This window comes from Liolophura sinensis, chromosome 6 (assembly GCF_032854445.1).
Source record: "Liolophura sinensis isolate JHLJ2023 chromosome 6, CUHK_Ljap_v2, whole genome shotgun sequence".
In the NCBI taxonomy this organism is placed as follows: Eukaryota; Metazoa; Mollusca; class Polyplacophora; order Chitonida; family Chitonidae; genus Liolophura; species Liolophura sinensis.
The window spans coordinates 14894120-14907176 of NC_088300.1; the positions used below are offsets into that span (position 1 = coordinate 14894120).

Here is a 13057-nt window from a genome sequence, read left to right on the forward strand (position 1 = left end):
ATGCAATGACGTATGTTGTAAGCAGTGGTGCTGCACTGATCATCAGCTTTTCATGACGAGGTGCACTGAATTCCTTGTTCAATACACTTGGTCTTTTAAAGAAATATTTAGAGTACAACATCAAGCAAATGAATTCATACATTTAGGCACAGTGAAAAAGATGTGAATTCATGTAAAAAAAACTAGGTGAAGCTATGACGACATGTGTCAAAAATATCAAATAAACAAGCCTATTGGCAAAATGTGAAAACAACAATTTACAAATCTCTTTAAGTCCACTGTCACCAAACACATGAATAGAAAGAAAGGAACTATCAACCATGTAGACATCAATGTAAACACTTTGTCAGCCCGCATGATTGTACATACTAAAAGATAAAAGCAAAATGTTCCAGTGTTGATGGATTATAGAGTGTGCAGGTAAATTCAATCTGATTATTCAGAATGTAGTAGCTCAACAGAGTAGACGAATCTGAATTGGAGAGAATCTATGACCACTCAGTCTAGTGCACAGCCCAGTAAAAATGCCCAGTATAAAAATCTGGCAAACTAGAATTCAACAATCAAAAGTGATACAGGGGAATCCCACATCATTTAATATTTATTTTTTCTACCAGAATTTTGGTTTAATAGCTATTATCGATGAATGAAAACTAAACCTTCATCTTCAGTTTGGAATAACTGACACAGACAATTTTATGTTAAAGGTTTTAATAAGCTTATAAAAATAGTTCTGTACACTTCAGGCTTCCACATCCGATCTCGGCCATATGCTGATCAATGCTCATATCACAGACAGGACTCACATATCTGGGTGTACATAGGTATATTTTACACTGCAATAAAGAGTGATGACAAATCAAAGGCTGGATGACCTAAACAAATGGCCCAAGAGACATTTACACTAAAACTAAAAGCGGAAGCTTCACATTTTCTGTAACCAAAACAATGACTGACAAAAGACAAATATACCACTAGCTGAATTTTCTCTGATATTTGACAGAATCATATAACTGTTTTCTGGTTTTCTGCATAATAAAAAAGAAAACATCATCATTAATTATATACCCCAGTAATATGCTTGTAAAGAAGACTGAAGAAATGTTTAATTTTGTATGCATCAAGCATCAGACATATTTTGGTCTGTGCCTCTTTAATATTTTAAAATATTCCAGGACACTTAAAACCACAAGAGTTTTGTAACTCCAGAAGCCAGTCATGGCAGAGTGAATAACAGACCCAGCCATCAGGCTTAGTGTCACTGATCTATATGGCTTAATGGCTCAATGTCACATTGGCCAAATTTCAGCCTTATCACAGCGATTTGGGACTCTGATATGAAGCTGTCCTTCAAATACAATGGGACTTAAAAAAACACTGTGCCATGGAAGGGCTTGTTTTCAATGGCCTTTCGGCTTGATTGGTAGAAAGAACTTTAAAGGAGAAGAAAACATAAATATGATGTAAAAATCATACAAAAAGGGCGTTAAAACTTACTTGCAAATATAGTCTTTCATACTTTGTTTGATTATTTTTTACAGGAGAAAACGGTATTTGAAAATATTTTGGTGTGATTTGGGATGACCTTTTGGTACTTATCGTTGTTGCATAATGATATTCTAAATAAGGATGTGATGCATGTCTAATAAAAACATTCGAACATAAATTTGGTGTTTATATCTGAACATGTGCGTTTGACCTGAATTACGATAATATTTATGAATATATTAAAAATATAAAAATGATCAAAATCAAGGTTGAACACATTTGTTAGCTAAATAGACCAAAGCCTAGTGAACATATATTAAACATGTGTTACATCTTCATTATTACACAAAAGGCTGTCCCAAGTACCCATCACACAAAACTTTTTTTTCAAGTGTCTCTTTCCCTTTAAAGAAAAATCAATAAAAATATTGAAGACCACCATTAACAACTAACTTTTTGCACTCTTTCATCTGAACTTTATCTAACTTTGATGTTTTCTCTTTAAGTGAAGATTTCGTGACCTGGCATATGTACATAGTGGTAGAACTAAAAGCTTGAACAACAGATGGATGGACAGCTGCCATACCATAATTGGACTAGTAATACGGGAGCATAAAAACTGGTTCTTTCTGGTCAGTATAATAAACATGAATAAAAAAAAAAAAATTTTAAAATGTATACTATTAATACACCTGGCAAAGACCAAAATGTACGATGAAATATATCCCAAGGAACACACTGGTACTTCTCCATGTACCTGTAAATGGGAATCCCAGTTTTTAATCACTACGACCACAACTTTGATGACGTCGTGAAACACATGCTCAACTGTACATGTATATCCTGGTACTAGATGTACTAAAATCAGTGTAAAATCTGATGTGCTGGGAATTTGAACTTCTGATGGTTATGCCATCTTGATGGGTCATAGTGTCGTCTTTTACCTCTTACAGCATGAATTTTGTATGCAATGTCAACCATGCTGCAATGTTGTTAAAGATTCCAGCCCTACAAAAACTGAACTGCAAGCAACAGTGTGCTTGCATATTGGTTAACGATTATTGAGTAAACATTGCTCTCTCTCTGCAAAGCCTGCTGTCGGCCTGTTTGAACTTGTTCAGTCACTTTCTATGACAAGCCTCAGGTGAGTGCACAAAACCATTCCTCTGTGGACAGGGTGATGAATACACCTTGATGGGTGAGAGACGTGCACACAGGTGAGGTATGATCACTGAGTGGGCCGTCTTACCTTAGACAGGAGAGTCAACCTTCACCAGGTAAACATCATAACACTAAACACTGAGATACTAAGCTAGCCCACTGTTTAAATCTGAATTTAACACAGAGCACTGTTACCAGCTTTGCTGCATGAATTGCTGCTGAAAGCAACAGAGAAGACCAAAGTGTGTTTCAAGACTAAATGTATGTGAAATACGAGACCTTTGTGACACAATAAATGCCTTTATTTTCTCCAGTGTCACGTACCTGATTCCAGCGACACCTGGTATCTACCTACCGCTCAGTGAAGTTACTGGAGATCTATCAGAGATGGCTGAGGACTTGACACCTGATCAGTACGGTCAGGTGTTAGAGGAGATGACACCCATACTGGTGGACACGCTGACACTAGACTCACAGGTGTACTCAGAACTGCTACAGAGTAGACTCTATAACCACAACATGGTCAGCACCATCAGGGTAGGTACAGCTGTTTATACTGTGTCCACCTCAGCAATGATATTAACACACAATGTATTATAGCTTCACACTTTCATGCCACATCATCTGATTTTAGCCAAAAAGTTTTAGGTAATATCCAAGAAGTGTATCTTTCTTGCTTTATCTTTACAGTTTATTTCACCACCAAACCAGGCTCCTGTATTGATATGTGTATTAATCATACCCAGCCCCTGTGTTTGACCCCATCAAATCGCCCAGCCCAAAACATATGCTACATTCTAACAATACCACTAAGACAATTATTCAAATTGCCTGACTTGTACATAGCTGTACTGTCTACAGGTATTAGATGCAAGTCATAACGTTAATCACATGTGATATTAAACCTAACTGAAAAAAGAACCAAACACTTTTCAAGGTGATGTTACAATATTGCAGCCACATGAGGATATAAACGGCATTCAGCCTTTTCAGATTTGAGCACAAAACTCTGATTACCTGATCAACATGCATGCAGCAAGAAGTTTCAGATAATCAAGATAGTAGATTAGCTCAGTGACAACAATTATCATGTTACTGACTTGTACTAACAGGTCAGTGACAGAGAAGTCTGATATCACCAGGTTATTCAGTAGCTACTGTATGTCACACAACATTAATTTCTGTACCAAAAGCTGGATTGTCCAACAAGGATAAGTGGACATAATCAGGACAAAGGGTCAGAATTGCAAGCTTGAACAGTTTTTCCTTTGTACCCATGATTTATAACACTTCTTCCTTTCCTCTGAAAATCACATAAATGGGAACAGAAAAGACTATACATTTAGGACCTTCTTTCCTGCATTCAATCTGTAACTCTGCTTGCAGGCCTCTTTTTAACAGATTGATTTACTCTAATTCGTCAACCTTTTCAACCACATCTGTAACCGATATTTTGAAACATTCTGATAGAACTGGAGGGTGTAGAGAAATAATTTGCACAGTTTTATGAAGCTTGCATCTTTCAGAATAGAAATAAATCATTTTCCGCATCATTTTCATAACTGTATGCTAAATTCCACTGAAAAAAGTGCTTTAGAGGTTGAAAACATTGAAGATACATGTATACAGTGCACAAGTTTTAGGCTTTGTGTGAATTTACAACTACATGTACATGTATAAATCTCACTGTATAGTTCACTTACTGGACATAAGGCCCATATTCTGTATGATGAACCACACTTATACTGTAGGATCTAAATCAACTGAAAAACTTTCCAAATGTTTCCCAATTTTATCATTTATCTGCTTTCCAGACACAGCCAACATTTTCTCAGAAGGTGAAAGAAGTTAACCATTTCCTGGTTGAAAAGCTCAAAGAAAACACAAACAATTTCAACACATTTTGTCATGTGTTGACAAGCACTGGTCAGGGTCCCATCTCTAACATGCTCAAACAGGCTGTCAGGAGAAGAATTAAAGGTATGAGCTCTTACGTCAATCTGGACAAATATCATACGTCATCTTTTATTTAATTTATTATCAATCTAATGCATATGAAAAAATATATGATAACCACCATCTTCTCCAAACAAATTTATGCCCAGAAATATCACAAAATCTGAACAATTTTTTCTATTAATATAGGGATGCATTGCTACGATTAGAAGTGTAGGGAAATAGCTGTAGATGACGTTAGTCACATATTTTAGAATGACCACCCAAAATTATTGCCCTTCATCATCACAATACATATACATGTACATTTGGGTTCATTTTTCAGAATTAAAAGCTGCAGAAGCTGATCCATAGAGACTCCTGTACAACCATGCACAAATGAACACACCTGACAACGGCCTACGCAAACTGACCGTAGCAACAGCTGTGATACTGTCGAATATTCATACTACTCATCAGTCAAACGTTAAAGTATCAATGAAAGTCAAGAAAAACAGTTTTAATTCGTTAGTCTTTAGGAATGCCACTGCACTCTGCATAGAGAATAAAGAGGGCTTCTCCAACTCTGAAGTCCTGGTTATCACATCCAGTTTGATTTACTCATTTATTTACATGAACTATTAACACTGGTATCCTTAATTAGATTCCAAGCCAAGATTTCCTTGAATCTGGAAAAAACCGCATCACACAAATACAGTATTCAACAGTAACACCAGCGAGTATAAAACCTCCACAACTGCCCAAGCCTGGTATGTCAGGAAACACCTGTCTCCGTTTCTGATGTACATGTAGGCCTAAATAAAAAATATCACACCACACATTGAGACCAATATTACGGGCTTGGGAATATCGCAAAATAAGTAACTAGCTGTTTATGTATGTCAAACGGTACAAAACAGTAATTTTCTTCAAGAAAGGTTTGCATTCAGTTGTGTCGCTGTTGTTGTGTTTCTCTAGATTTATGTCTAGTGTGCGCTCATAGTCTTTTACTGCCCACTGGTTTACGCAACGATGTTTAAAATCAATTTTTCAGATAGTCTTCGTGTAAGTTGTAAGTGGCACAACTTGGTATGAATGACCATAAAAGATTAGCTTTCAAAGTGATGTATCCACGTGACATAAGCAAAAAATTCCACAAACGTCTGTTTTCTGAAATTTTTCAGTTTACATTGGTCTACTAATGTGTGAAGAGTATTTAACGACACTGGCATGATTAGAAAACAGGCATTCAATGGCACAAAAAGTTAAATCTATCCAAAACCCTGCCGAGTGTCTTTCCATGTCTTGTCAAGCTGGTGAGGCTCACTGAGGTGTGACTGAGATGTGAACTAGTGTAACGGATCAACTACAGGTAATCCCCTACTCCCCCACAGAGAGCTTACAACTTAAGTCAACAGCCCTCGCAAGACATCATGGTATACATTTTCTGAAAATGTGTCTGAATTTATTGAGAAGGTACGGTACTATTATTTTAATACTGGTGTTAAACTCTGCTCAGGAAATGTTCATTTTATAATACACAGTGGTAATCATGCAGTTTTATAGTTTGAGAAAATCAGTTACAAAAATATACCGGAGTTTCTACAGGAGTAAATCATCCCACTTCAAGTATATGACAGGCCTCCTAATTCAAAGCTGCAACAATTAACCATTACCAACTGAGCTGGTTACCTCACTGGCCAGTGGAAGTTTGACTGTGGAAATAGCAGACATGAATTTATCCGAATGAGCCAACATGGCCGCACCTTTACGGTGTATATCAATTCTTACCAGCTTCTGACTTGGGCCAGAACAATTTTAGTTGTTCTTTTACAAGCTGAGTAAATATTTTCCCAATGTCCCAGGAGAGTATAAAAATAAATCTAATCTGTGGAAAGTGTGGAGTATCTTGACAATTTTTCTTCTTGAAGACTTATTTACATAATGGGAAAGCCTTGGGTAATAGGAAAATAATAAAAACATCAAGATTGGACAACTTAAAAGACGGATTTTCACTTTTGCTTTTATCAGGGGTCCATGCAGGTAGTCCTCGCAACAGATTATTTTTCTTCTTCTCTGACAACCGTTTTTTTTTTTTTTCATTTTGCGAGAAAACTAAGTACCACAGCTGTTAACTTCATACACAAGTTCATCACCAAATCTTTTGAGCTACCTGCTAGGGTAAAAAACTTTACCCACCTGTGAACTACTTGTCAGCAAGGTTGGAGAAATATGAAAAACTTCTTCTCCAGAACTGCTGATCCGACTGCTTTGAAAATTGATATACATGTACAAGTCAACTAGGGGTATCAGGATTGAACATTTTTGCAAATATGTTGAGAATTGTGGAAGCTTGATGTTAGTCGTTTTAGTCACGTGATGACCTGTTACTGAATTCTGTAAAAACAAGATAGCGACCAGATGTAATTTGACCTGCTGAAGACAACCGTGGTTCTAGTTTTTTCCTACAATGTAAAGAATTTAAACAAGTTTTTCTTTAAATTGCAATTAAAACTAGTTTTAGTGTCATTTTTCAAATATCACGACACCAGACACCTTAATAGCTCTGAAGCTGAAAATTGGTGAGCAGATATATCAACTACAGATCTTCATTTTTGACTGGTAGGTCACTGATAAATGACTGGCAGCTGTCACTGATAAATTTTAAAATGCATTTAAAAACTTATTTTTATTCATAGTCAGCTCTTGAAACTGCAATTCTCCAAAACCGGTAAAGGTAGTAAAAAAAAACCTGGCACTTTTAACAACGAACATATGAAGCAGCTTTTGACTCTTTGTGGCATTTGGCCAGTCATGTGATTTAGTATCCGTAGAAAGGCTAATGGTCTTTGGATGAAATTTCACTTGCAACTTTTAGTTGGATAGCCGTACCTGTATTGTAAAGAAACTTTTTCTTTGGTATGCAAATTATGCTGTAAATGACCAATGAAATAAGCTAAAAAGTAGGTCAAGTCTATAAAATGCTTAAAAGGATTCAATAAACACAATGTCTCCTTGAATTCAGGAGTACAAATCTGTAAGAATTATTTATTTTTTACTTGGTATATTTTTCAGGCTATGACCAAAAAACCATAAAAAACATGAAGTATGACCTAAAACCCAGCAGCATACATACATACAAAAACTGACAAAACGTCCCATTCAAATAACACAAGAGCTTTATGCTAGACTGCATGGAACCTGATCACTGTATAATGCTGGCTACAGGGCGTGTATTCTAATTCTGTCTGGCGACAGGAGTAGTAGATCACAGGAACAATCTCGTTTTACATGTGGCCCGGCACTGCTATTTGAGAGCAATGTTTAATTTTACTTTTCACTGTCTTTCACCACAGAACCAATGAACATTGTCCCCAGCAGTCCAAGGGTCCCTAGCAGTTCAAATCCTGTTCATTCCTGCCAATCTTCTCTTTTTTTCTTCAATTATCATGAAATTATCTGCCACCAGACTACCAGTTCCAACAGCCTGAGGCTCAAACCCAGTCTACTCCTTACCATTCTTACCAAATTCATTTCGGATTTAAGTAAGGAGACTATGGTTCAATGGTGGGAGAATGTAACGCCAGATACTGCTGAAGTAGTTTTGTTTTCGTCTAAAATACGAGATCTGGTTTCGCCAAGGTACACACAGTGCACTCGTTTGGTGAGTTCATCGTCTAATATGGATTACATCTATTATGTTTTGCTTGTACTAGAGAAACCTGGGGTCTTTCAGAAGAGAATAGAGCTGATAGATTTGAACGGTCTGTGGTTCAGGAAGTGGAAAGTTTTAACAAGAGGAAGCCAAAAGCTTTGTGTACAGACCACCTGGAAGTCATACAACTGTATGCAGTTGTAGTTAACTGAGATGAATTTTGCAGTAAAATTCCCCGATACTTGAAGTAGTGTACTGGGCCCTTTGTTTTTTCTAGGTCATGTGGTTTGCCAGCCATATTGGATATGTAGCAATCGATTAATCATCTGCTTCTTGAGAACCACTACACAAATTGTTCTAAAATTCTAATATTCTGGTAGACTCTGGTAAGTTTGACAAACCTGTTCAATAAAAACTGTGGAAGACTTCCAATAAAAACTGTGGAAGCTTCCCATTGGTCCATGTTTTGACCTTACTAGTTTTGACATTGATGTTTTTTTTTTAACATATTCTTATGTATTTTGGGCTTGTCGAACCTGTGCTTTTCTTTCTGTCTATTTTTGTAACTTCTTGAGATATAGTCAAAAAACTAGTTTAGTTACATAATTTTTAATGGACTGTAACTCGAGAACTATGGATGTAGAAATCTGAAATTGCATCAGGTTGTGCTCTTTAGGTAAAGTGGAGGTCTATTTTAGCTACAATCAACAGTTTTCTTGCCACAAGCGTTTAAATGACACCACCGTGTTTTCAGAAGTACGTATTTTAGCCTACAGCTTTAACATTGATTTAGATGCCAAATGGCCTGACCAGCCAGTTAAAATGGTCTTAAATGGCTGGTTTCTATTGCACTGTCCATGATCCTCAAAAGTGGTTGCTGGCTTAGACATATTTATGTTGTCTGCTATCTGACAGTGTACAATGATAACTAAGACAACAAACGACGAGGACCCCGACCGAAATTGCTTTGCAGTTCTAGTTTCATTTATCTATTGGATTTTTTCATGTCGGCTTGCCCTGGAACACAAAATAAAATTGGCTGTGCCTTAGCCTGATAAGTACATGTGGTACTGCTGCAAAATGCATCCCAATGTTAATACAAATAGTACACGCACGATAAACTGACCTGTGAGATAAGGAATTTTGTGACTCTTTCGCTAAGTCGCCCTCGAGGACTAGATAAGATCATCTCCAGCATATCACCCTGTAGCTTCTCCATCACCACGAATATCTGAAAGATGTGTAATACCATAAAACATGTGATAAATAGCAACACGTTTCACAGGTAGCATTAGATTTGCACTCACTTACACATGTAGGAAAGCCAATCTGAACAGTTGGAAAAATAAATTAGACCTAACCACAAAATGTAAGCTGTGAAATGTGATATAGAGAAACAAGATTAATTAGACTATATCTGACAAGTATAATGAATTTATGTGACAGCTGTTCAACAGATCGAGGAAATCTGATAGCCTGAGGAAACCATGCACATTTGGCTAGTTACTGAAGCTTTCCAGTGTATGGAATTCAATACACTTCACATTAGTGGAAGACTACAGTGGTCTTTAATGAATACAGACTGGGCCAGCGACCCGTAGAGCTCTGTTATCAACTTACGTGTATCATCATCAAGATCCTAAATACAATGGGAGCTAGAAATTCCCTGTCTACAGCCTGGATTAACCCCGCATCTCCTGTGCCAGCCGGTAGGAGTTGCTCACCTTGCCACTGAACGTTAAATATAAATGATGAAAATGCAAAACGCCTCCATCTGTACACTTACCCTTTCTGCTGTTTCAAACATCATCTCCAGGTTAACCACCCCTGGATGGTGGAGATTCTGTAACCAAGACAACAGGGTAGGGAACTCATGATTGAGAAGATGGTTAAAAGTATTACACAAGCTGTTCAGTGAACATTTCAAAACCGTGCTTAAGAGACTACTCCAAATCTTGGGACTAGTACATTATAGACTTAGTATCTAAAAAAAGCCTCAAGAAAATCCTCTAATGAATGAATTTTTCCAAACTTAATTGACACTGGTTTTTATCTTTGCAAAACCATGTTGCATGCTATATTTATATCCAGTGAGGATATCACTGAGTATTATAGGCATAAATATATATTTACACTCTGAAAATATGATGTTTACCTGTAAAATAGAGACTTCGTTTTTAAGCTGGGCTTCCTGTTTTGTGGGAAACCTCATTTTGTCTATCACCTTAATGGCCACTTCTCGTCCAGTTTTCCTGTGTTTGCCTTTAACATACATCATCCCAATGTATACACATTAGTATAGACATATTATAAGTCCCCATAATGTCAAACACTGAGACTTGAAATCTATCATTAAAGTTGTTAGAAAATGAAAAAACATGCACTTTGACATTTGCACACAGGAAACAATAATAGTTGTTACTGGCATCATGAAATAAAAAATTATCTATTGAAAACTATCTATGAAAATCTATCCATAATTTGTTTCCAAAATTAAACAAGATCTTGCAACCACTTATTAAGTTAAGTACAACGAATGGCAATGAAATTGGCCTTCTCCCAATATATTTGTGATCTTATGGAGAACAAATTACACATATATTGTGAGACAGACATAATACATGTACAAGTTTACATGAAATCATTTACATTAACGATTTACCTCTTGGCAATCATAATTTGTCTCTTTAATATTTAAAACAATGAAACTTGTGAACACGGGATATTAAACTGTTACCTACCTCCGTAAACAATCCCAAATTGTCCTGATCCAAGGACATCATCAGGGTAGATTTGGTACAGTTGGCTCACATCCTAAAAGAGTAAAACACAACACCCAAAGTAAAACACAACACCCAAAGTAAAACACAACACCCAAAGTAAAACCATAACACCATATGTAGAATCAAAATGGCATACCCTAATTCCGCCTCAACATTTTCACACATGAAAGAGCAACTGTGCAATTTATGCACGTTTATAATTTGATTTTGAAAAAAATTATATATTTGTTTGGTTGGCCAATTTCCGGGCTCCGCAAAAATGATAATTTTATTAAACTACACTAAATAATACCCTCAGATTATACCAGAATAACCATCTTGAAACAAGCAAAAAGGTTGAAGAATTACAATAACAGGTCTTTGTAACATGTAAATTCATATATACACATGTTCTTTACCACTTTTTGATGTGGAAGATGTATAGTTTGTTTGGCTTCCTTGACAAATATCTACACAATACACACGGAGAACCTCCAAGAATTTCCCAAGCATAATTCTAACACCAATGACCTCCCTTTATAAAAAGACTGCATGCTGGTATGTGAGAAACTGACCTAAATCCTCAGCAAATTTGAAAGACCTCAGCAAAAGATCAAGTGAATGTTTTGGCACATTAGAAGAATGCTATCTGATCTGCAAAGGTTATTTTATAATATCTGTGAAGTTCACATGTGTGACCTTCTTCAAAAATACATTGCAGTCTTCACAACGTTATAAAATATGTCTTCAAAATTCTTCGAAAGTTCTACTTTTCTGGTCAAATTTGTTTTAGGATACTCAATAAGTTTCTTGATCCTACATGAACTACTCTCAAATGAGGCAGCACAGGGGTGAAACCAGCATCATCCAGGTTTCATCACTGAGGTGAGCTATTAATATGTCTTCATAAGAAATCTGAAGTGAGTGAACTCCTGTATACTTACAGGCTTGTGGTCCACCATTTGTCTGTCCCCTTTCACTACAAACAGAAGAACAAACGCCGTTAAGCAATGAAATTCATTCATCTTATGGCTAATGGTTAACATAAACATTTTCTATTTGGGCAACAAGACTAAAGCCATCACTAACAGAGAAATGCTCTTCTAGCTTTGAGGTCTCACAGATTTTATAGGGAAACTTTGATCAGTTTTAAATTATCCTGGACACAGCTTGGATGTAATTTGCCAAATCTCTGAACTGTTAACTTGTTCTCATATGTACGCCCAATAAAGACAAATTACCTGGGCTTGTTTTTCCTAAAGGGAAACAAACATGTACATGCATTTACCATGGCAACAAAACATGCACTACACAATCTAAAATGGATTCCACAGTGAAGTTATCCATTTTTGAAGTTTGCTGCTTTATGAAACAGACCCCTTGTGTTTTCCGCTTACTGTATCATGGAACTGTCAGAGGACATGACTGAGTGGTCACTTGATAATTTTAAACTTTCCATAAGACAACACCAGTTATATTTTGTGTTTTACTGGCATGATGACACTTAAAACAATCCAAAATAAAAATAAACTGACAACCCACCGATTTAGTTTGTCCCATCTTAACGTTTAGATGAACTTTACAAGGCTTTCCAACCACGTAAATATGTCTTGCATGTGAATAATTGCTGCAACTGTCCACCTTACAGAAAAAGATTCATTCTGCCCGTAAAATGTTTTCAACAGTCATGGCCGAAGGGTCATCAGTTGATCTTACCTTCCCTGACACTGCCTGTGGTGTGGGTCACGGGCATGAGGGCCTGTCTGATCGCCTGCTCCCAGTGTTTAGCTTGCTCCAGACCAACCCCACTCTCTTGTGACGCAACAATGTTCCCTTCCTTTCCTCCAAATGTCGGGTCCTCCCCCACAAAGTATGTCAGACCCATTGTGCGGATTTCAAACACATGGGGTGGTTTGTTAGCATCTCCAGGTGGGTTCTTGGCCAATTCCACAAGGACGATGTCTGACAGTGGAACCTCCTACAGCAGAGACAAAGACAATAGCATGACAAATCTGGACATTTCCACGTGGATTCTTGGCCAATTCCACAAAAACGC

General features: G+C 36.9%; 2 protein-coding genes across 6 annotated transcripts in view; one reads left to right on the top strand and one right to left on the bottom strand.

Annotated features, from left to right (window-relative positions):
• The window catches only part of LOC135469092 (serine/threonine-protein kinase D3-like), a 71271-nt gene that overhangs the window by 18042 nt on the left and 40172 nt on the right, over window positions 1–13057 (bottom strand). For all 4 annotated transcript variants that reach the window (XM_064747620.1, XM_064747619.1, XM_064747618.1 and 1 more), the window contains 6 exons: window positions 12718–12979; window positions 11946–11980; window positions 10981–11053; window positions 10395–10501; window positions 10026–10082; window positions 9366–9470 (listed from right to left, as the gene is read on the bottom strand). In XM_064747620.1, the coding sequence (XP_064603690.1) occupies window positions 9366–9470; window positions 10026–10082; window positions 10395–10501; window positions 10981–11053; window positions 11946–11980; window positions 12718–12979 (639 nt within the window). The remainder of the gene's footprint in view (window positions 1–9365; window positions 9471–10025; window positions 10083–10394; window positions 10502–10980; window positions 11054–11945; window positions 11981–12717; window positions 12980–13057) is intronic.
• Window positions 2662–6531, top strand: LOC135469076 (uncharacterized). 2 transcript variants are annotated; one of them, XM_064747600.1, is made up of 4 exons: window positions 2662–2765; window positions 2964–3186; window positions 4464–4629; window positions 4931–6531. In XM_064747600.1, the coding sequence occupies exons 2-4, from the start codon at window positions 3037–3039 to the stop codon at window positions 4957–4959; spliced, it is 345 nt and encodes a 114-aa protein (XP_064603670.1). In that variant the 5' UTR covers window positions 2662–2765; window positions 2964–3036; the 3' UTR covers window positions 4960–6531. The 2 variants fall into 2 exon arrangements, with proteins under 2 accessions (XP_064603670.1, XP_064603669.1); XM_064747599.1 differs by having other exon boundaries at window positions 2676–3186.